At 29.0% G+C, this 24,542-nt stretch overlaps 1 protein-coding gene across 1 annotated transcript in view; it reads right to left on the bottom strand.

Annotated features, from left to right (window-relative positions):
• Positions 1–24,542, bottom strand: part of LOC113376188 — a 332,376-nt gene that overhangs the window by 144,969 nt on the left and 162,865 nt on the right. The window contains exons 6-7 of the mRNA XM_026616105.1: positions 23,264–23,428; positions 133–213 (exon numbers count right to left, since the gene is read on the bottom strand). Of these exons, the coding sequence (XP_026471890.1) occupies positions 133–213; positions 23,264–23,428 (246 nt within the window). The remainder of the gene's footprint in view (positions 1–132; positions 214–23,263; positions 23,429–24,542) is intronic.

Here is a 24,542-nt window from a genome sequence, read left to right as displayed (position 1 = left end):
ATGAAATAAATACAACTAGTATCCGATTGTTTATAAAATTATATATATATATATATATATATATATATATATATATATATATATATATATAATATGTGGTTTAGGTTTACATAAATGAAATCATATACTTACCCGGGTTGATATAATTTCAGATCCTTGCACCAGAGATTCTGATAAGGTTCTGCAGAGATCGGTATATATTTCTTCCAATTCCTGGAAAAAAATTGCAATAATCAATTTTGAATTACATATATGATAAATGTTTAAATTAATGAAGATATTACATTTAGCTCTTTTCACTCGCGATTTGCAGAATTAACCCTTTTCTCTCGGATGTCGCCGTTACGGCGGCGATATATATATTAATTTCGGAATTCGCGAGTGATGAGGGTTATTATGTATTTTTCCCTCGAAGTGGTGGAATGCGAGAGGAAAGGATTAATAAATTAATCTATTTAATCTTGACACGAGTTAATAATTGTTATAAAATAGAGACTATCAACATTTATGGGTAGATGCAGTTATGTAGCTCTGAGATAACTATAAGAATTTCACATTTAATTATATGATTTAACGCAAATCTTGATAAAAAGTTGATTAAAAATTTGTCGCAACACTAACTAAATCCAATTATAACATCAATTGGAACTAAATCCAATTATAACATCATTCATTCAAATTCCTAACCCATTTCGAATTTGTTTACATATTTATATAAACTTATATAATATCTTCAATATGTTAGTGCTTTGAACATCAATCATTGCCCATAGTTTATATTCTATTAATAAATTTAATTGGTTTTACAAAGTTTGAGATTGAAACGTAAACAAATGTTTGATATTGCTGTCGACTAATGTAGTTATATAGTGCAGCTGCTTATTCTTAATATAATTCTTTTGATCATGTGGATATATATATATATATATATATATATATATATATATTTCATCAGCCATAATACCAATTTAAAAACTAAAATTACAAATGAACCATTCGTTTCGGTGTATATCAAGACGGTGGAGGAATTCAGGCAAAAAACTAAAACATTACGATCATAAAAATACAAACCTTTATATGATATTTTTAGTAAGATCTTATAGAAGTATTACTATCAAAAAATATACTTGTAAAACTATCTTTAAACTAATTACTAACACTGCAATATTTGAATTTTAAATTTGTTTTAACTAATAAGAACAATATTTTCAATATATAAGGTTGGCAACTAAGTGTGGATTTTTGTAAGAGAATCAAAAACAGTTATTTTGTGGAACTAACTAACTTGTTTCTAAAAGGCATTGTCCATTTTAATCACCGACTTTTTTGTCGTTTTAAGGCTTTGCCACCATAAACAACTCATAACTTTTTGTGAGCTTAATATGCATTTTTACCTTTGCAGAAATAAAGAAGTAAACTACCTTTGCAGAAATAAAGAAGTGAACTGTGACAACAATTTTCAATTTGATATTCCATTTTACAACGCAATAAACAAAAAATTAGCAAAATTTAGACTAAGCTAAAAACCGCAGTTACTTAGTTTACTCAAAGTTTTTATTATGAAGCTTTCAGATATTTCATCATTTTACGATTTTGGTGTCTTTTCGCTATTTTCGATAAAACTTGCCAAAACACTTTATTATATATTTTTTAAAAGAGAGCCTTTCAAAATCGACTAATTTTAAAAATGGCAATGTCACAGTTTAACAAAAAATCTTAAATCGTAAAATCTTGAGACAATTGTGTTCTTATTTTTGAGTGTGGTCTTGAACAATGAACAAAATTAACAAATTTCAACCGCAATAACTTAATATTTTTTTCTAAATTTTTGCATAGCAGAATCAATATTGATTATATATAATTGATTATATATAATCACCCTGTTTCGGCTTGACTCGAGTTTTGAGATACCCTGTATATATATATATATATATATATATATATATATAAATATGTGTGTGTGTGTATTATTTATGTGATGTGAATTAATATTGATATTCAACAGTAGGTGATATAATTCCATACAGTGCGCATAAATTACTTGGTGAACATGCATATTGCGTTTGTTATTAAGCTCGTAAAATAGAAAATGTTAATTACGGTTAAAATATATAATATGCGAATATTAACCAAATATTAACTGACTAGTAAATATAAAATATATTATTGACATTTGCATTGCCATCTAACCTAACTTTAAAACATTTCACTGATTTTTAATAAAGCAATATCACTAAATAGTATATAATTAATAAATTACTATTTATTAAAATTAATAAATAGTAGTAATAGTGTATAATTACATAAAGAACGCTTAAAAAATCAATGTCTTACAATTTTTTGGGGGACAATTTAAGTAATTATAAAAGTACTTTTTGTAACTGTTCATGAACTACCTATGAATGTTTCCACATGATAACTTCCGAATTTCTCATTTATCTTACCAGCTTACATTATTATCAATGTGTATAAAGTTATTTATTATTTCTTAGAAGTGTAAAATTAGTATTAGTAGTAGACAGTTTATAGAATTATAGTAGTATAGATAGTTTTAATTTGAGTAATTAGTAACATAACGTAAAATAGAAATATAAATGCAAAAATTGAATTATAGAATGTAAATCATGTAAATGGATAACTTTAAACAGATGACCAAATAAATTCATATAAAAAATTTCAAAATTTTTTTGAAATTACAGAAAAATAAATAAATAAAAATATTACAAAATCAAATTATTCTCGAAAGGAATAAGTACTGATGAAATTTGTGAAAGTTCGTACAATATGGCATCTTAAGATGTGTTTGAATTTCTACATTTAATTTTCACGAAACAGTACCGAAACTTGTACTTGTACTTCCCGTACCAAAAATTAGAATTTTTAAAACGCCTTCAAAATTTTTCGAAAAATTGGATTTTTTTATATTCCGAATATACTTTGAATTTTTTTGAAAATTTTGAACATTTGTTCAAAGCAAATAAAGAAAAAATATCGAAGCGCGTAAGCGCTGCATCACATGCTAACGGATAAATATTTGTACGGAACCTATAAGAATGTAAACAAAATTCATACTTATTATTGAAATCTCTATAAAAATCTAATAATATAATGTGCGTATGTCTAATGATTTTTTTTGACCGCCAAATGACACTTTTTTGAACTTTTTTCACTGTATCTCAGGAACTGCTAGACCTGAAAAAAGTTTACAAGGTACTTCATTTTGTCAATACAAATAAAATGTTTTTTGAATTATACAAATCGGACGCTCCATTCTCTCAAAAACTGAATCACCGTTTTTGGTTCTTTTTGCCCCATCTTTGAAACGGTTAGACCAACCTTTGCCGAAACTAATGAGCACGTCTCCTTATCAATACAAATCGAATGTTTTTTGAATTATCTAAATTGGTTGATCCCTGTTCCCAAAATCGTCGGCAAAAATTTGTATCCACACAAACACACACACACGCATACATCCATTTTGTCTAAAGAAATGTTAGTATTGAGCGCGGAGCCAGCCACCCATCAACTTCGTATATCTCAGAAACTATTGAATGTCCCAACTTTAAATTTTGGTCACAATCTTGGTAACGTATAAAAACAATGTATGTCAAGTTACAACAAAATCGAATTATGCAATTTTGAAATCGTACAATCTGTTTCAATACCAGTATTGAGAGCGGAGCCAGCCACCCATCAACTTCGAATATCACAGAAACTATTGAATGATCCAACTTTAAACTTTGGTCACAATTTTGGTAAAGAATAGTAACAATGTGTGTCAAGTTTCATCAAAATCGAAAAACTCGTTCTTGAAAACATACCATCTGTTTAAAATAAAGTATGCCAAAATGTTCAGAAACATATGAAACGTAAAGATATATAAAAAAATTTAATTTTCGATTTTTTTTTAAGTTAAAAAAAGAGTAATGTGCAGATTATGTTACTAACAGATTATCTTATAAATAATAAAATGCAGTATAGAGAAAATTGTACAGTTTCCATGGAGAAAAAAGTATTAGTTGTCTACATAATCCCTTCACTTCATCAATATTGAAGTTGAGCTCATCGTTTTATGATCAATTTTGGCATAAACTATCCATGCGTTGTAACCAATCCTTAATCAAGTAACTATCGATAGCAAATTTTAGTTATATTAGTAAAAAAAGTTTTGTTATATTTTGCCTGAATTTTGATAACGTAAAATTGTGAGAGCCGAATATATCGAACCAGAAATATAATATTGGCTGTATACAAGGCAAAGCAGAAAAAGCGAATGTTATTAATGCAATCCCCAAACAAACGAAACACGAGCAAATGGGAATTATTTGCCTGGGAGCTATTAAGTAACATGCTATTCCCCACAGCCGTATTTATTTCTGCCTTATGATCAACGAGAGTTCAAATAATTATAATAATTAATTAGATCTAATTTAATTTTAGGAATAGTAGTGCCGAATAGACTTAGACCTATACCTCTCATAAATGGAAAAATGAGCTCTTATTAACTTGATAGCTTGTCCTTTAGTGGCCAAACACAGTATGTACTGTATTTGGCAAATTACTTCACTGAAAATATGAACATAAGTAATAATGTACAATAAGTCATTAGTAAAAAAATGTAATTAGAATATTATAATTAGTAAAAACCAATTGAAATATGGCACGGAATTATAAAAATTATTATTTTTAACTAAACAATAAATATTAGTATTGGATATTAAAAAATTTTGAACTTTTGAATTGCAGACGTGGGTACAAAACAACTGTTGGGTCAGCTAGTACATTCGATATATATATATATATATATATATATATATATATATATACATATATATTATATATATATGAAATTGAATACCATGAACAATTATAATTGAAGATCACTATGAACCTTCATCCACCCAGGTAGTCATTTAGCCATTCTATACGCAGATTCACATATTCCAAGCAATTTAACAGTTATAAAATAAATTTGTTACTTAATATTTTATGTAAATGTTGCCAATTCTATCGTATAATAAACATTATCGCGATTTTGTTCCTGTTGAAATTAATTCTATACAAATAGAGCCAAAAATTGGAGTATAAATAAATATTGAACTAAATAAGATCAGATTATTTTATGTCTTTTATAGTAATCATTCAAAAAAATGTTATAGAATTATAAATGGTGCTTTATATTTAAACCCCAAAAATAATATAAAAGTTATAAAAATAATTAAATCCTGATACCATGGATCAATGAGCAAGTTATATTTAAACTGTAAGCGCTTTCGATTACATATTTTATAAGTAGAATGTCATGTGTGATTAGGTAATTATGATGCATTAAATATCATAATCCCTAACATGCCAAAATGACGTATTTCTTTTGAATTTCAGAAGATAAGTTATCTTATCTATCTTATCTTGCCGGCAACTTACATGTGTTCGTTTTCTTTGAGTCATAAGTCGTGCATGAGAGAACACGGACTTCCTGGTCTATATTTTCGTGAATAAATGTAACCCTTTCGACTGGGATGCTAAAATATAAATCTCGGAATTTGCGAATGGAAAGTGTTAAAATTATTTCACTGATGATGAGACAAACTGAGTTTTATGTATATATGTATATATATATATATATATATATATGTATGTATATATATATATACGTGTGTGTGTGTATTTATATAATATGAACGATGAGCTTAATTTGAATATATAGATCAAGCGAATGAATTATGCAAAGAACTGATCCCTTTCTCTCAATATAAAATATTTTTTCATACTGAATTCCAATATTCGGCAGTAACATAATCTGCATATTACTGCTTTTATAGATACTGTTCCATCAATCTTAAATGTAGAGAATCAGCACACATTTCAGCAAGGTGTCATCATTAATCATATTCCATGAATTTCTACAATTTTTATCAGTAAATTCTTATTTCATGTCAAGAGGAATTAGGTACTCTAGAAAATTTGTTTATTATATTTTGGTTTAATTGCAAGTAACATTTTCTATTTATGAGCTTAATAAAGGGCAGCCAGAGACTTGTAACATTTTTTTAGACTAATATATCTTGAGATCCACTGCTTATGTTTCTACGATATCAAGATGAGAAGATGCTATTCTTCTACCAATTCACGGTTAATAATTCCATAACTATTATTCACTATTTCACAGTTAATTATTTTTGAGAAAAAGTGCAGTGTTATATATATATATATATATATATATATATATATATATCTGTATTATAATTTATCCCGTGTTTGGGCTAGTTGACAAAAAAAATTTATTCTTTACTTATTTTTAAGAAAATTAGCATGAAGTAATTCTTCTAAAAAATCAACGTAAACCACAAGTAATATAGATAAAAAATTTACATATTGTCTCTTGTAACAAAAATTACATGTGCCCACATTTTACAAACTATACATTCCATCCAATCTTTACATGAATCTGTATAAGCCTCACTACATATAAAACAATATAATTCTTGCATGTTGCAACTAACCCTAAAGTTTTGTTTCAAAGAATCCCTTGGTGTTTTTTTTACATTTATCAGGATTTTGATTAATCAGGATTAATCAGAACTATTTTAACAATTTGTTAATTTAATAAACTTGAAACGAAACAAGATATATAAAATTCAAAATAAGTCGATAAAATAACACAAACCCAAATTTTATGATAGTACAAATTTATGGACCAATTCTGCCGCATAACAGACAATTGTTATGGCAAGGCTATGTTATGAATATTGACAAAAGTCATGTGGTTGCTGTGCAGTCAGGCGTTTTCCTCATGTTGTCAGATAAAAAACCTAACATAGGAACCACACAAATGTAAAAAAAAAATATATTAGATAACAGGGTCTTTCGGACACAGCTTCATAACATAGGAGCGACGTTGCAGTTTATGTGTAAAACTGCCTGAATGCACAGCAAATACATGACATTTTGACAGTATTCAGTATGATTCAGTAGCTTAATGTATGTAAGTTGCAGCGTAACATGGCTCATTATAATACATGTAAAAAATGACAGAACTGCACAGTTCTGTATATTGCGTCGGTCTGCGGGTCAGTAGCTGTGACAATACCATGCAGGACGGTTAACATGTCCAATCGTAACAAAAAATATTTTTATATCTTTTAAGATCCTATTTAAAGACACCTGTTACTAATTACTCATGTTACAAGAACCCCCTAGCTTCCATACATAAATTAGTCGAATACTTGGGAAACAGTATAAACATATATGTATTCGTATGTGTGTATGTGTGTATTCTACCTTTTATGAGTACCCACGTGTAATATGTGCGAGCGAATAGAGCTCTCAAAAAATCCCTAGCTAAAATATTTGCACGTTTTTCGCCGGCGCCAATTTCATTTTCCGTCCACGTAGCGTCGAGAAAATTAGTTCGATTAGACAGCACACATGTCGGACATAATTCGACTCGGCGCGGTCGGTTGTCAATATGGGTCGATTGCGGTTTTGATTTCCAATCTAATTCGTATTAAGACGGCTTTAATTGATAAATCCCGGTGTGTTCGCGTGCTTCAATCGCAGCCGATGGATGTAGAAGAACAATATTATTGTGCGAGGATCGACGTTCGTTCCGACGGCAAAACCGAGGTTCCTGCTCCGTTGTTACTGCTACTCACACATGCACCAATTTGAAAAGGTCGAATCCGAAGCAATCGCCCGATTCCGTTCAAGCGTAATTAAATTTGTATGGACAATGAAGGAACTTGCATAGAATTTCGATTTTAACGAGATTATCGATATGCCAGACTCAATTTCAAGAGGAATGGTTAATGTGTGAGATTTAATTTCTTTGAGGATTGAGATAAATGATAATAAAATGTAACAGTGTACGTTGTAATTGTTCTTTTAAACCTACTACAATAAACAATTGTCACTCGTTTTTATTAATTATGGGATAAATATTTCTATAAGTTAGTTTGTATAGGTCCGTGAGCTGAGTTGAAATCCAACTCGATTCTGGCAAGAATAGTGTGAGTGATTTCACACTGCAGTGCCTGAAATGGTCTATTTTCAATTGGAAACACATTTTTATCTATATTTTCAAGTGAGAATAGACATCACAACTGGACAACGATATATACATATATACAATTTGTATGTACTAAAAAATATACAGAATATTCAAAATTCAATAAAAATGATATATTTTTCTGAATGATCTGCTATGATTTCTTTTAAAATTATTGGCATTTCAGAAGAAAATGCTATTAAAAGTTTCATGTAAGAAACTACAATATTGTTTATTAGTTGAAGTAAATATTCGGCAATATCTATCAAAACTATTGATTTTCGAATTGCATTTATATTATTGTTAACATATAGATATTAAGTTTTTTTTAAATTAACTTCCCGTTATTAAATATTTAAATTATATTAAAAAATATTAAATTTTTGCATTTCTTCACGTTCTGAAAGTTTCTGAACCTTAAAAATCTTATTGCTTCTTGAACCTTAAAAAAATGGATGTGTGTGTATGTATGTATAGATACAATTTTTCTTCCACGTTTTCAGGCGCCCGGATCAGCCGATTTGAATGGTTTAAAAAACATTCGATTCCTATTGATAGGGAGATGTGCTGAGAAAGATAGTTTTTGGCAAAGGCAGGTCTAGCCGTTTTGGAGATACCAAGCTAAATGTGCTAAAAATAGCAGTTTTTCAGAAAACTGAGCATCCGAATTTGTGTTAACAAAACGATTGCTTTTGGATTTTTTTTAATTTTTTTTTTTATTTTTTTTTTTTTTGATTTTTTTTTCATTTTTTTTTCATTTACAAAAAAAATATATTTTTGATCGGAAATAATTGAAATTTTATTTTAATTCTAGCCAAAATTCTGAAGCTCACTCATATACTTCAAATAAATTTCAACTTTGCTATTCAGTTTATATGAATCTTATAAATATTAAAAAACGAATTTAAATTCGATTGATTAAATTTTGTTTATTTACCCTTCTGTAAAGATATGTAAGTTATAGTGTTCATTATAATCTATTTGAAAATATTTCATATTCCTCGAATATTTCATTACGGTACGGGAAGTTCCAGCAATTTGCCTTTTATTTAATCATTTCAATGTTATATCATTTATTTTAGAGTGCAACACAAATAAAAAATGGAACAATGAAACACAAATGTGATGTATTTTTGTTATAAACATGTACTACATTTGCAAAGAATTTTGAGAAGAATTCTCGTAAATGCAGTGCATGTTGTTAACCACGGAAGAAATATTTCCAATAAGGAAATACTGCGTTATGTGATAAAAACTATACTGAAACAGAATGACAACTGGATTCAAATTTAAAGAACTAAGATTAAAAAAACTGTAGATTAGTAAACATTTGCGTGAACAGTAGTAAATAATTAAATGAATGGTGCACTACATAAAACGTTTGAGAGCTGAAATAAATAACACAAAGAATACTATGAAAATAAAGCAAACGGATTCATTCCTCTTACTCAAAAATTGAAAAATTAAAACTGATTGTATGATATCACAAAGTCTGTATCAAAAAGCGTTATTAAACCGTGTTACCAAAATCATCGACGAAAATTTGTATCCGCACACACATATATACATATATACATACATAAATACATACATCAATTTTTTCAAGGTATGCCAAAATGTTCGAACACCTTTGAAACGTTAAGATACATACATCAAAAGAATCATTTTCGATTTTTTGCCAGTACTATAACAACTCGTAAGACTGATTTCACCTGAAAAGTAAATATTCAAATAACCCAAATAAATTCTAATGCTGTTTGCAAGACTATTTCCAACCTTTCAACAATTGCCTGATTATGTGTCGGCCGAGGCGTTATAAGTGTACCCGTGCGCTCCACCGGACCGTCTTCGACGTATATCAAAAGGGATCGAAGCCGAAGAGCAGGGTTCTAGAACTCCCGGCTTTCGAATCAGATTATTCTTTCTTATTTCAGAGATAAAGAAAAGATGCAAGATACACGTTACTAAGTTACCATGAAATATTTGGTGTTGGCATGTATGTATTCAGGATTTTATGGATGTTACATGTGCGATCTCAAAGCTGTAAAATTGCCAATAATACGACGATATACAATGAGGAATTCTCTCTTAACGGTAATAAAAATATAATAGTTTGACTTGACTATTTCATATATTTTTCTGTATATATATATATATATATATATATATATATATATATATATATATATATTAGAGATGGGTAACTCTCTCCGGAGTTATCACTCCGATACAACTCTTCCCGCGGAGTGAATCCGCGTGGAGTTGTCTCACAGGATTTGTCATATCCGACTTTCCTAAACCGGTACTAAATCTGTTATGTGCAGATATTTGCTTGAGATGTTTTACTATAACAAAGACTTGGGTCAAAAATGTCTTTTTCTCGTCTCATAGCCAGTTTTAGGACTTTCCAGGTATATAATGTCTCAAAAATGCTATTTTGTATTCTATATTCTGCATACGATAATGTTTGTCCGTAAATGAGCTCTTTCAATGGTATACAGCCAGCTAAAAATATTTAGTATTATATGTAACTAATAATTCTCGAAAAGAAATAATAAAAAAAATGTGAGGTATTATTATTTTGTGAAAAATATTATACACAATGATTTGTTCTTATTTCATATATAAGGTTCACTGCATTATTTTTATATAAAAATAAACATATTCAAAGAATTACATATTTTCTCTTTAAAAATAATTACAAAATTGATTTTGATTTTTAAGTTTTTTGTTAATTTGAGATTTTGTATGCATTATTCATTGAATTGGATAAAATAGTGAATTATTAACAATAAAACGAACAAAAATGTTTGAAATATTTGTAAACTATTTCCAAATTTTGTATTCTATATTCTGCATACGATAATGTTTGTCCGTAAATGAGCTCTTTCAATGGTATACAGCCAGCTAAAAAATATTTAGTATTATATGTAACTAATAATTCTCGAAAAGGAAATAATAAAAAAAATGTGAGGTATTATTTTGTGAAAAATATTATACACAATGATTTGTTCTTATTTCATATATAAGGTTCACTGCATTATTTTTATATAAAAATAAACATATTCAAGAATTACATATTTTCTCTTTAAAAATAATTACAAAATTGATTTTGATTTTTAAGTTTTTTGTTAATTTGAGATTTGTATGCAATTATGCATTGAAGTGGATAAATAGTGATTTATTACAATAAACGAACAAAAATGTTTGAAATATTTGTAAACTATTTCCAAAGTCTTAATAAATCCTTAGATGTGATAAAACACACTAGCGAACACATTCGTGTCAAGCATTATGTTTCAAAGTTGTCGGAGTTGTGACGTTGTTAAGTGTATCAATAAAACAAAATCAACATCAAACTCTATAACGTTAATAAAATTCAGAAGATCTCAGCATAAATTAGCAAACAATTATGTGTATTACACGACATAATGATTTATTACAAAAATGATGATTTTTTCATAACTTTACATCAAATATAATACGACCCGCCCTAGCTGATGGTACAATAAAAGTACCGTAAAATTGGTTATGGTTTATTTATGGGGCAGTTTTAATTTATTGGCAATTTCGCGCACCCACTGGCGCCAACGTTAAAACATAAATACTGGTCGCAGTTAAACTTCAAGCATTTTATGGCAATAGTGTAAATCGGTTTTAATTTTTTAAACTTTTATTTTGTCATATTTTATGTAAAAACCGCCTTCCTTGTAGATATGACTTTATCATATTTTGTTCGTGGTTAGAGAAAAAAAGATATTAAAGTCATATGAAGTTCGAGGAATATAAATGTTATCAAATAGAATATAAATATTGTAACATTGTGTAACATTTATATATAAACTGAATTGCAAAGTCGAAATTATTTGTTTAAAGTATATTAGAACTTTAGTCATAATTAAAATTAAAATCTGAATTATTTTCGATTTACAAAAAAAAATTTGAAAAAAAAAATTGAAACAAAATTTTTTTTTTCTAAAAGCAATTATTTTTTTTAAAACAAGCAGAAAGTTCTTTGAATAATTTAACTCGGACGCTTAGTTCTCTCAAAAACTGCCATTTTTGCACATTTAGCTGTATCTTTGAAATGGCTAGACCTGTCTTTGCCAAAAACTAATCACCTCTTCTTCAAATCATTACAAATTGAATGATTTTAGGTCATTCAAATCGTATACTCCGTTCTCTCAAAAACTCGATTTGTTATTTCTGCACTCTTTGCTTCGTATCTCCGTAAGAACTGGACCTGCCTTAGCCAAAAACTACTCAGCACATCTCCCTATCAATAGGGATCGAATGTTTTCTGAAGCATTCAAATCGGTTGATCCGAAAACGAGTACAAAAAATTGTATTCATACATACATACACACATCCATTTTTTTCTGAGGTATGCCAAAATTTGAAGAAATGTAAAAATTTTCATTTTTATTTTTGAACGATTAGAATTAGTAGAAGACTTACGGGAAGTTAAAAATATGAGTTTATTACCCAAGGGTATTACACTCTAACAATGTATATAATTATTGTTATACATTTTATCTTAGTAATCAGTATACATAATATATTCTAATAATATTTTATATATTATTAGAATATCGAATGACGTTAGATTGCAAAACATCCATTTAATGATCATAATTCATGCCCCATCGAGATGATTGACATATGCTGAATTGGACGTGAATTATATCGATAGTCCCTCACAAATACATATGTCGACAATGTAGTTGGTAACAGTTGTTATAAAACTGCATTTTTAAAGCTATGTACAAATATTGGTAAAAATACCTATATAACTAGTGGTGTATGGCATCGTGCCTTAAGGCAAATTACTGGAACTTCACGTACCGCAACGAAATGTTCGAGAAATATAAAATGTTTTCAAATAAATTATTATAAATATTGTAACATTGTCTAATATTTATAAGAATTATATAAACTGAATTGCAAAGTTGAAATTATTTGTTTTAAATGTTAGTATTGAGCGCGGAGCCAGCCAGCCAGCTACCCATTAACCTCGCATATCTCAGAAACTATTAAATGATCCAACTTTAAATATTGGTCACAATCTAAGTAAAGTATAGTTATAATGTGTGTCAAGTTTCATCAAAATCGAAAAACGCATTTTTGAGAACATACCATCTGTTTAAATGTCAGTATTGAGTGCGGAGCCAGCCACCCATCAACCTGTGACCCATTCTGGTCACAATCTTGGTAAAGTATATCATATGTTTCTTTAAAGTATATTAGAACAGAATTAAAATTAAAATCTGAATTAGTTTCGAAACACAAAACATTTTTTTTTGAAAAAAAAAAATTGGAAAAAAAAAATTGAAACAATTTTTTTTCCAAAAGCGATTATATTGTTAAAACAACAGAAAGTTCTTTGAATAATTGAAATCGGATGCTTAGTTCCCTTAAAAACTGCTATTTTTTGCACATTTAGCTCTGTATCTTCGAAATGGCTTGACTTGCCTTCGCCAAAAACTAATCAGCACATCTCAGAATGCAAATGTTTTTGAACCATTCAATTCCGTTGATCCGTGCGCCCGAAAACGTGAACGAAAAACTCCGGGCATACGAAACACACACACACACATCCATTTTTCTGAAGTATGCCAAAATGTTCAGAAACCTTCAAAACATGAATATATGCCCTACCCTACCCTACCCTACCCTACGGGAAGTTTATAATTACTAGTACAAAAATTAGTTACTAGTTTTTATTAGTCTCAAAATTTTGTCTCTTAATACTAACAATAATATATTTTGGATTTTTTTTTTAAAAACTCTTTTTGTTTTCCTGCAATAGTATCATGTGATTGTTGTGAAGTTGTAATTATTAATATGTGTTTTCTCCTGGTCTGATATGTATAATCTCATATGTTTAATTGTTGCATTATTAATTCTAAAATTTTCCTTATATTGTGAATTTGTTTTAGCTAAATGATGAGACACAACTAGTCTCAAAACGTACTAATTCAAAATCATTCTTATCAAAATGCTACAGACTTCTTATAAGTTGTAGAAACTTCTTCGTATAAAAGAACATAACTTAATACTCTAATACGAATACTTGAATGCAAAAGAAAAACTGTCAATTACAAGTAAAAAGTTTGTTCGAATAGTTTTTAAACTTTTGAAATGGTAATTGAAAAACTGACAACTATTAATAAAGAAGAAGATCAAACTAATTTCACAAAACTAATGAATATGATCACTAAATTTTTTGGAACTCTTAATTCTTTCTGTTCAACTGTTAATATGATGCTAAAAAGTTTGAAAACGTAGCATTTAGATTTTATACAAGTAAACCATGTAATTAATTAAGAGATAAGACAAAAACATTTTACTAAAACGTTATTCATAAAAGGATATGGCAGGAACATAAAAATTTAAGCAAAATAATATTTAGTTTTCAGCAAAATAATGCTTTAGTTTCATCGTATAAAATATTAAAATATTAATTTTATCATGTGTTAATTATATATATATATATATATATATATATATATATATATCTTAAAGGAACTGATGGATACATATCCATATATTCCTTAAAGAGACTGATGGACTAGGAACTTCCAATGTCACTAGAACAATAGCGTCCTAGTCAACCTTTTGATACAAAACCTAGGAAAACAAAAGATACTTTTGATGCCGTAATCCCATGACCTAAATTGTAACTATTTGCACATGAAATGACCCAAACCAACCGAATACAATAGCCGGTTAATTAATGACATCGCAAATTCATTCATTGAAAACTAACGCCCTCGGTCGAAACGTATCATCTGTTGTAAAAAGAAATGGGATTAATGAATTTGTGAATGAATTGTAATACGATATTACCAGAATAGGAAGAAAATTGCCATGATGAAGTAATTAGGATAATGAATTTCATTTGTAGTGACATCCCTAATTTCAGACGGATTGCATAAATAAATCGGCATGAAATTATACCACGATATACATAATTGTGTAGGTACGTAATTTTTGACACGTAGAATAAAGTTGTACTTTCGTAAAATTTTGATTTGCGTTATTATTATTGATTAATTTTAAATTTTATATATTTTATTTAGTTTTTATTATATCAATCCTTGATAATATGCAACATTTTTTGTGATTGCTGAATTGTTTAAATATTTCTGTTGATTAACGTAAACAACCACACATGGGGTTAGTTGAAACAAAACCCTGAGGCTTATTGTACCATACAAAAATTATATACAGATTCAAATAAAGAAGATGGAATGGCATTTGTAATTTGTAAGATGTGAGCAAAAATTGTGTTACAAGAGACATTATTATATTAATTGTAGGTTATGTTGAATCATGATAAAAATTTATATTACAGAGATATTATATATTTTATTTTTGTTTGTGGCGATATCAAGCAGGCTGGTTTTTATTTGTAAAAAACAATGGGACATATGTCATGTATATTTTTGATATCGAAATATTTTTATAGTTAATAAATTTATATTTTTATTTAAATTATAGTTTGTGATAATGTATGAAAGTAATTACTTAGAAACAAGTCAATCTCAAACTAAGTGATAAAATAAATTAAGTAATAAATAATAAAATCAGTAAATCAGTAAACTGCTATAACCTTTGCTGAACCTAGAAACAAAAATAAAATAGAGTAATTTTAATACCAAATAATGTTTTTCGTGATTTGTATAAATATTCGCAAATTAAAAACTTCATTCTCATCATAATTCTTATCATAAGTTGAAGAAATTTTTCTATAAAAAACAACATAACTCCACAATACGATAAATATCTTTCGATGTTATAATCCGCAATACCTGTTGCGTAAATAATAACCGAGATAGTTGTGCAAATAAGCGCAAGATATTTCATTTTGAAATCGCCTCAAAAGAATTCCTATTATGAAATACTGACCGAATCAAGTTATTCAACTTATGTTTTTTTATTTATTATTAATACCAATAAGAACTTAATAGTTGAGATGAGTTCTTTAGAACGTGACTTTATAGATGGTAACCCAACGGTTGGCTTATATCTTTTTGATAAATATATTATTGGAATAAGTTGAATAAAGTCCGCATTTCAACTACGAATTATTCAAAATTTCAATATCCAAGTATATATAATAGTTTTTACTACATTTTAGTAAATTTTATTTAATTTTTACTAATGTAAACATATTATAATGTCTGGAATAAAAATTAAAAGTTATTTGAAGAAAACTTAAATGTCCTAAATCCGTATATTGCAAATTATGGAAATACTAAAGTCCGCATTTCAACTACAAATTATTGAAAATTTCAATATCAAAGTGTATGAAACAGTTTTTACTAGATTTTAGTAAATTTCGTCTAGTTTATACAAATACAAGCAAATTTTAATGTACGGAATGAAAATTAAAAATTATCAAAAGAAAAAAAAAATTACCAAATCCATGTATTGCAAATTATAAAAATACTAAAATTCACATTTTAATTACGAATTATTCAAAGCTATTTTCACTTGAAAACACAATATTATTAACTTCCCGTAGGGTAGTTATAGTAACAAAAAATTTTGCATTTCTCCACGATTTAAAGGTTTCTGAACATTTTGGCATACCTCAGATAAAATGGATGTGCGTGTGCGTGTCCACATTTTTTTGTTCAAGTTTTCGGGCGCACGGATCAACCGATTTGAATGATTCATAAAACATTCGATTCCTATTGATAGAGAGGTGTGCTGATTATTTTTTGGGCAAAGACAGGTCCAGCCGTTAGAGAGATAAAGAGCAGAGAGTGCAAAAAAAAGAAATCGAGCTTTTGAGATAACGGAGCATCCGATTTGAATGATCTAAAAAGCATTCAATTTATAATGATTGGAAGAAGTGGTGATTAGTTTTTGGCAAAGGCGGCTTCAGCCATTTTGAAGATATAGAGTTAAATGTACAAAAAATGGCACTTTTTGAGAGAAATAAGCATCCGACTTGAATGATTCAAAAAACTTTCCTGCTTGTGTTGACAAAACAATTGCTTTTGGAAAATAATTTTTTTTGCAATATTGTTTTTTTATATATCTAAAATAATTCAGACTTCAATTTTAATTCTAGTTAAAGTTAAAGTGAATAATACTAACTTTTGTAATTCAGTTTATATATTTCTTATAAATATTAGACAATAGAGGTACAGACGTTACAGAATTTATAATAATCTATTTGAAAACATTTAATATTCCTCGAACATTTTTTTACGGTATGGAAAGTTCCAGCAATTTGCCTTAAGGCACGATGCCATACACCACTAGCTTATATTTTGAAGTGCAAATCAATATCTACTACTTGATATCAAGCTGTCCGAGGTGTACATCGTACCTGTAACTTCTGAATGGAAGCTCATACCTCTAACTATTAATCCACTCGAAAGCCCATTATACTGACGAATTTTTCACAAGTTTTTTATCGATTATATATCTTTATTAAAAAATATTTTATTACATTGCAATTTCATTCGCAAATCCAATAAATGGCAGCTCTAGTGCGATATTATTATTACGATCATCCACTTCCCCTGTTGCTCCACCGTCGAACCGATAACCGCTTAGTTTCGGTTTTATTTAACGTATTGCACAGAGTTATTACACTATTACAGTTGATAAATGGGCCTTTTAAATGATTGTTAAACTATATACTAAAAACCGCAATGCAACTATAGGATTTAGAGTTTGATATATTACTTCGCATGCAAAAGATTATAGTTCGATAATAAATATTATCCTCTATCAGTAATGTGATAATCAGGGATGGTGAGTAGTATAACTAGTGGTGTGTATGGCATCGTGCCTTAAGACAAATTACTGGAACTCTCCATACCAAATATATATTTTTTTAAACTTAATTTTTTTTTTGAAAAATTTGAAAAAATTAGTTTAAATTTTTTTAAAAGAAAACTGACTTTTGAAAAATTCAATTTTTTCTAATTATTTCAAAATTTTTTTTTTCAAAGCAATCGCGCTATATAGCGCCGCGTGCAACAAACAGATAAAGCATTAGTTCAAAGCCCATAGGAATATAAATAAAATTTGTACTCATTATTAAAATCTCTATAACATTTCTTATAATTTGATGTGCATATGTCTAACGATCATGTTTGTGCGACAAATGGCGTTTTTAAAAAAGTAAAACTTATTCTATCATTGAAACCGCTAGACCCTCCCAAAAATTTAATACGTCAATACGAGTAAAATGTTTCTTGAATCATTCAAATCGGACACTCCGTTCTCTCAAAAACTGAGTTACCATTTTTCGCACTTTTTGCTGCGTATAGTCTAAATGGCTGGACCTACCTTTGCCAAAAGCTAATCAGCACGTCTCTTTATTAATAGATTCAATTGAAAGAGAATAATAATGAGCTCCTGCCAAAAACATAATAATATTGATTTTTTAAACGCGAAATTTAAAAGTAATCGCAAAAAAATCGAAAATGAAAATTTGTATATATCTTTACGTTTCAGAGGTTTCTGAATATTTTGGAATACCTTAGAAAAAATAGATGTATGTGTGTGTGTGCGTGTATGTATGTGTGTGCGGATACAAATTTTCGTCGACGATTTTGAGAACACGGATGAAGCAATTGGAATAATTAAAAAAACATTCGATTCGTATTGATAAGGAGACGTGCTGATCAGTTTTTGGCGAAAGCAGGTCTAACCGTTCTGAAGATACGGGGCAAAAAGTGCCAAATACGGTAACTCAGTATTTAAAAAGAACGGAGCGTCCGATTTTAATAAATCAACTAGCTGTAAGTGGAATTCTGTCTTAAGGCAATTGGGGCATCGTGCCTTAAGGCAAATTGCTGGAACTTCCCGTACCAAAAATTATTATTTTTTTTTAAAACGATTAACATTTTTGAAAAAAAATTACTTTGAAAAAATAAGATTTTTGAGAAACTATAAATTGGACAAAAAATTAGTTTTTTTTGAAAAAAAAAATTTTTTTAAAAAAATTTTTTTTTTTGAAAAAAAATTTTTTTTTCTTTATTTTGACATATTGTGGAAGATCTGAACTTTTTTTTCAAAGCAATCGTACTGCTTTAACTACATAGAGACAAAATATAAAGCGCGTAAGCGCCGCGTCGCTGTCTAACGCATAAGCATTGGTACGGAACCGATAGGAATGTTAACAAAATGTATACTTATTGTTAAAATCTCTATAAAATGTCTGATAATTTGATGTGCATATGTCTAATGATCATTTTTGACCGCCAAATGGCTCATTTTTTTACTTTTTCCTCTATATCTCCGAAACCGCTGGACCTACCTCCATGAAAGTTGTATCGATTCTTCATCTTGTCAATACAAATAAAATGTTTTTTGAATTATTAAAATCGGACGCTCCGTTCTCTTAAAAACTGAGTTACCGTTTTCGGAACTTTTTGCCCCGTATCTTCGGAACGGCTTGACCTGCCATTACCAAAACTAATCAGCACGTCTCCTTATCAATACGGATCGAATGTTTTTTGAATTATTCAAATCGGTTGATCCGTGTTCCCGAAATCGTCGACGAAAATTTGTATCCGCACATACATACACACACATACATACATACATACACACACACATACACACACACACACACACACACACACATACATCCATTTTTTCTAAGATATGCCAAAATGTTCAGAAACCTCTGAAACGTAAAGATATATAAAAATTTTCATTTTCGATTTTTTTGCGATTACTATAACTTGCCCTACGGGAAGTTAAAAAACATTTTACTTGTATTGACAAGATGAAGAATTGATCAAATTTTCATGAAGGCAGGTCTAGCGGTTTCGGAGATCTAATAAAAAAGTGAAAAAACGCCATTTGGCGGTCAAAAATGATCATTAAACATATGCACATCAAATTACCAGATATTTTATAGAAATTTTAACAATAAGTATTTGTTTACATTCCTATGGGTTCCGTACCAATGTTTATCCGTTAGCCGCCGACGCGGCGCTTACGCACTTTGACATATCGTCTCTATGCAGTTAAAGCAGTACGATTGCTTTGAAAAAAAGTTCAGAATTTCCAAAATATGTCAAAATAAAGAAAACATTTTTTTTTCAAAAAAAAGTTATTTCTTGTCGAATTTATAGTTTCTCAAAAATCTAATTTCTTCGAAGTATTTTTTTTTTCAAAAATGTTAATCGTTTTTAAAAAAATAATAATGTTTGGTAGGGGAAGTTTCAGCAATTTGCGTTAAGGCACGATGCCATACGCCCCACTAGTTTCAAAATATAATCGACGTTAATTTTTTTATCTACAATCTTGAAATAACTGACTGAAGTCATTTAGTTTCCATTGCTTCTATTTTTCATATAAATAAAACAAAAAAGACATGTAGTTAGAAAAAATATTGAAAATATATTAGCGACATAAAAAATTTGAAGATCAAAAAGGAATTTGGTTATAAGTAAATTCCACAAAACCAATCATACCGATTTTTTATGTACATTATTTTGCAGAATATGAAATTAATTAAATGTAAAAACAATGTAGGTGTACATGTTTTCCTTTTTGTAACATTCTGTTTATGGTCGTTGTATGCGATGTTGCGCCAACGGTAAAAAACTGGGTGCGGTAAATAGCTGGTGAACTTGAAATGTTTGCTTTCTGGTACACCAGTTACTAATTAAATTCCATGCGGGGTATTTGTATGCGCTATGGTAACGCAGACACGAATTATTTATTATATCATTAGTTTTGCAAAATAGCCAAAGCAGGAACGTGTCTATGTGTAGAACAGAAAAATACAATTTATCGACTTACCTGCCTGGCCGTGAAAAAACTTAAATGAATAAATATGTTCTGGGGATAAATTGATGTTTATGACGCCTTGCATTATGTGTAGACTAGCGTTGGCGGATAGTTTTGTGCAGGGTTCTAAATATTGGTGGTAGTAAAAGATATTCACTAACATTTTATGAACTATGGACCATAAATAACGTAAATCTAATAAGGATGAGTTGAATGAATTGACAGTTTTATGTGCAACTATTGTAAAAATTGTATTAACTAAATGCAAGCTGCATTTTATCTTATATGTGTAAACAATTGATGTAATCAATTAAAAAACGTTAAATATACAATAATAACAATCAATTAAGATTAAGCAACTCTCAAAATTGCATTTTATTTTAGTGAATTTTTAAAATTACTTCACTTTGGTTGCCTTTGTAATAATTTGCGTAAATCATTCATAGGGCTATCAAACAACCATTTATTTATATACGATTACATATAAACATAAATAAGTACGTAAACCAAAAATCCTGCCACAGTCGACACTTTAAAATCCTTTGATATTCGTAAAAGTATAGTTTTGTTGAAAAAGAATAGAATTAATTTCCAAAGTGCATTTATAAATATAAAACAATGAAATACATGTACATTTGTGAATATGTGTAAATTCTTACGTGCAATTTTGTTTGAATTTTAGTATTTGTATAATTTTTCACGTAGATATGTTTATATTTGAGAAGCAATTAGCAATTGGTATTCTATAAGCTACTGTGATAATTGCCATTAGAAATGTTACCTTTTTATATTTTTGATAAAATGTCGTATAAAAAAATCGTGTTTTTCATTTGCATTTTTGTGACCTAAAAGGTACTAGAAATATAATATTTAAACGGTCCTTTATGGCCATTGCAAATTGATTGTAAGAAACTTTTTTCCCAAAGATCCAGGCATTAATATCTTTGAAAGCATTTTCCCAAAAGTGGTGTTTTTGCAACTGGTCGACATAATATCTCGAAAAGTAATTGATCAATTAACTAAAAGAATATATCAAAATTTGTGAAAAACATGTCGCTATCGTTTGACACAAGTTTATTAGATTTTATTCATTTCGATGATTTTCACAGCTATTCTTGATTTTGAAAGCGTAGAAAAATTTTTTTTGTTTACCATTTTGTATTCTTTTTAATTTTTTTAAATTCCTTGTGTCAAACGGTATCCAAAATCAAAATAAACCTAAATTATTTTTTTTTTTGTTTCAGTCGACTTTCATTAGCTAAATCATGTCAACTGTTTTTGTATACATTTTTCGGGACATTTTAAGGTGAAATTACGGTCAAATGAGAGACAATAAAATTTAAGTAAAATTTATGTTAAAAGTATAGAAATAAACAAGTTAAAAGCAAAAAACTGCACCTTGATTGCATTATTGGTTTCCCTACGATTCATTCTTAAAAACAGTATCAAAAACGAGACCACAAGGTAGAAGACCCCCTTAAGTTTATTGTATCTACTGTTGATAACCAAAACATTAAAAATTAGTATATTTTGCATATTTTGAGGTAACTAAAATGATAAAACACAAAGTTAAAAATTGGTGCTTAGAAAGAAATGGTTGGAATCAAGCCATATATTCATTCAAATAGTTTTTTTAAGCAAGTTATTATTGCAATTTCTTATATTTTTACATACATAACACTTTTTCTTGCATACATATTACTTTTTTCTCATGTACTACATACATTTTTTTTACTTTTTCCTAACATATTACATGTTTATTACTTTTTCCTTTTTATTACATATCTGAATTTTAACTTTTCCCGAAGGTAGACGTCGGTGTATTGACTCTCCAACTCACTCATGGGTGTACAGAGTCAGAGTCCTTGTTTTACTTTTCAAGTACAGGGATACAATCCGAGTACCTTTCTTACTTGTAAGAAGCATGTTGCTACTACAGCTATGGCCCCCTCTGTATATACGAATGCTGCAGCAATGCCCACGAAAGGCCATTTTCACTTGAGATAATATTTGAAATCTATGATTTCAAGTGAAAATTTGGCATCAAGCTGCTTTGATACCGAACCGACCGAGATTGGATTCGAACCCGGGACTAGGATTTGCTAGCCCACGTTCTTACCACGGGACATACTCGGATAAACCTCTATTGTTATCTAAATTGAATTGATATGTAAAAAAATGTTACTTTACGTTAAAAATGATGATACTCAAATAACATCTACTTGAGGTAAATATTCACTCAAACAGCCATAGAACAACATATTCTGGCTGCTGTTGAACAATATGAAAAAAAAACTGAAGTAATGCTTGTAACTTCTACTAGTTGTCACGTATTTATTACATTTGCTAGACGTCCACTAAAGACAGAGGTAAATTACAAGGTGAAAGAAAAAAAATAGAGTCCACTTAATGAATATCATATGTAATTCTAGACGTTACCTGCATGAGCAAGGGCAGAGTGTTGTTATGGTACGCGTCCAGCATCGCATTTGTCGCTCTCAGTTGCTGCACGTACGTGTTGTGGGCATCGCAGTACAATGTCAGTTGTTGGGGTCCAGGAGATGCTCTGTATTCCATGTAGCTATTCTTGTAATTCATACGGGTCTGAAAGCGGAGGAAAATTAATTTTTCAGACAGAAAGGATTTCTTATGCGCATAATACCGTACATAACATAATATGTAAGTATAAAGAATCCTTTCATATATTACGTGCTGCGATTATTCTGCATGACTCGTTTGGAAAACTATATATGAGGAATTGGTAGATAACCAGAAAACTGAACGCTATTGGACCGTCAAAAAATTTGCCATTCTTTGAATTTTCATAGTATCTAATTATTTATACAAATTACCAATTATTTTTAATCATTTTAATTAATTTTTTCATTAATTGAATGAAATAGAAGCCCCAGCCTGCGTTTTCGTGAAACGTGAAAAAACTTTAGAACCAGAATATATTTTTGAAGTAAAAATTCTTTAGGCGCGACTAGGGTGTAATTCCGTACAAATGCAACGGAAGTAGAGATCTGTCGTTGTATGCGTACCGGAAACAACGTTGTATGCGAACTGATATCAACAAGAAATTGGCATAGCTAAATAAACATTTTAAAATTACATCGTAGTACAAATCTTAATTTAATGAAAAATGCCTGAATCAGAATTACCCTGTCCCTTGAAAATAATAAAACAAATTAAACATTTGTGCCGTGTAATAAACGTAAGTTTATTGATTAGAAATTTTAATAAATCTTTGAAGTTAATAAAATGAAAAATATTTTTTAGGCAAGACAGATATTACAACCGTTCACAGAATGAGATTATATCGCCAGCAAAAAAGTAAAAAAAATACAAGCAGTCAATGAATGTATGTTAATTTTAATTACATGAAGTTCTTCAAGCACAATTGCATGATGAGTGATGTTGCAAAAACAATATTTGTTTAGGCGTTGTTTCACATAATCCATTGTGGGAACGAATATTATAGAATTAATTAATAAGCAATTACTTCATTTTTTAATGAAGGTTCATTTCTAAATGCTAATTACAATGACAAACCGATCATGTCTTATTTGAAGTATGACAACTCAGATAACATCTACTTGAGGTAAATATTCACTCAAACAGACATAGAACAACATATTCTGGCTGCTGTTGAACAATATGAAAAAATAAAAACTGAAGTAATGCTTGTAACTTCTACTCTTTGTCACTACTACTA

This window comes from Ctenocephalides felis, unplaced genomic scaffold (genome assembly GCF_003426905.1).
Source record: "Ctenocephalides felis isolate EL2017-DRISC unplaced genomic scaffold, ASM342690v1 CF-g0.4_SCAFFOLD_01886, whole genome shotgun sequence".
Lineage (NCBI taxonomy): Eukaryota > Metazoa > Arthropoda > Insecta > Siphonaptera > Pulicidae > Ctenocephalides > Ctenocephalides felis.
This window is presented reverse-complemented; position numbering and strand designations above follow the sequence as displayed.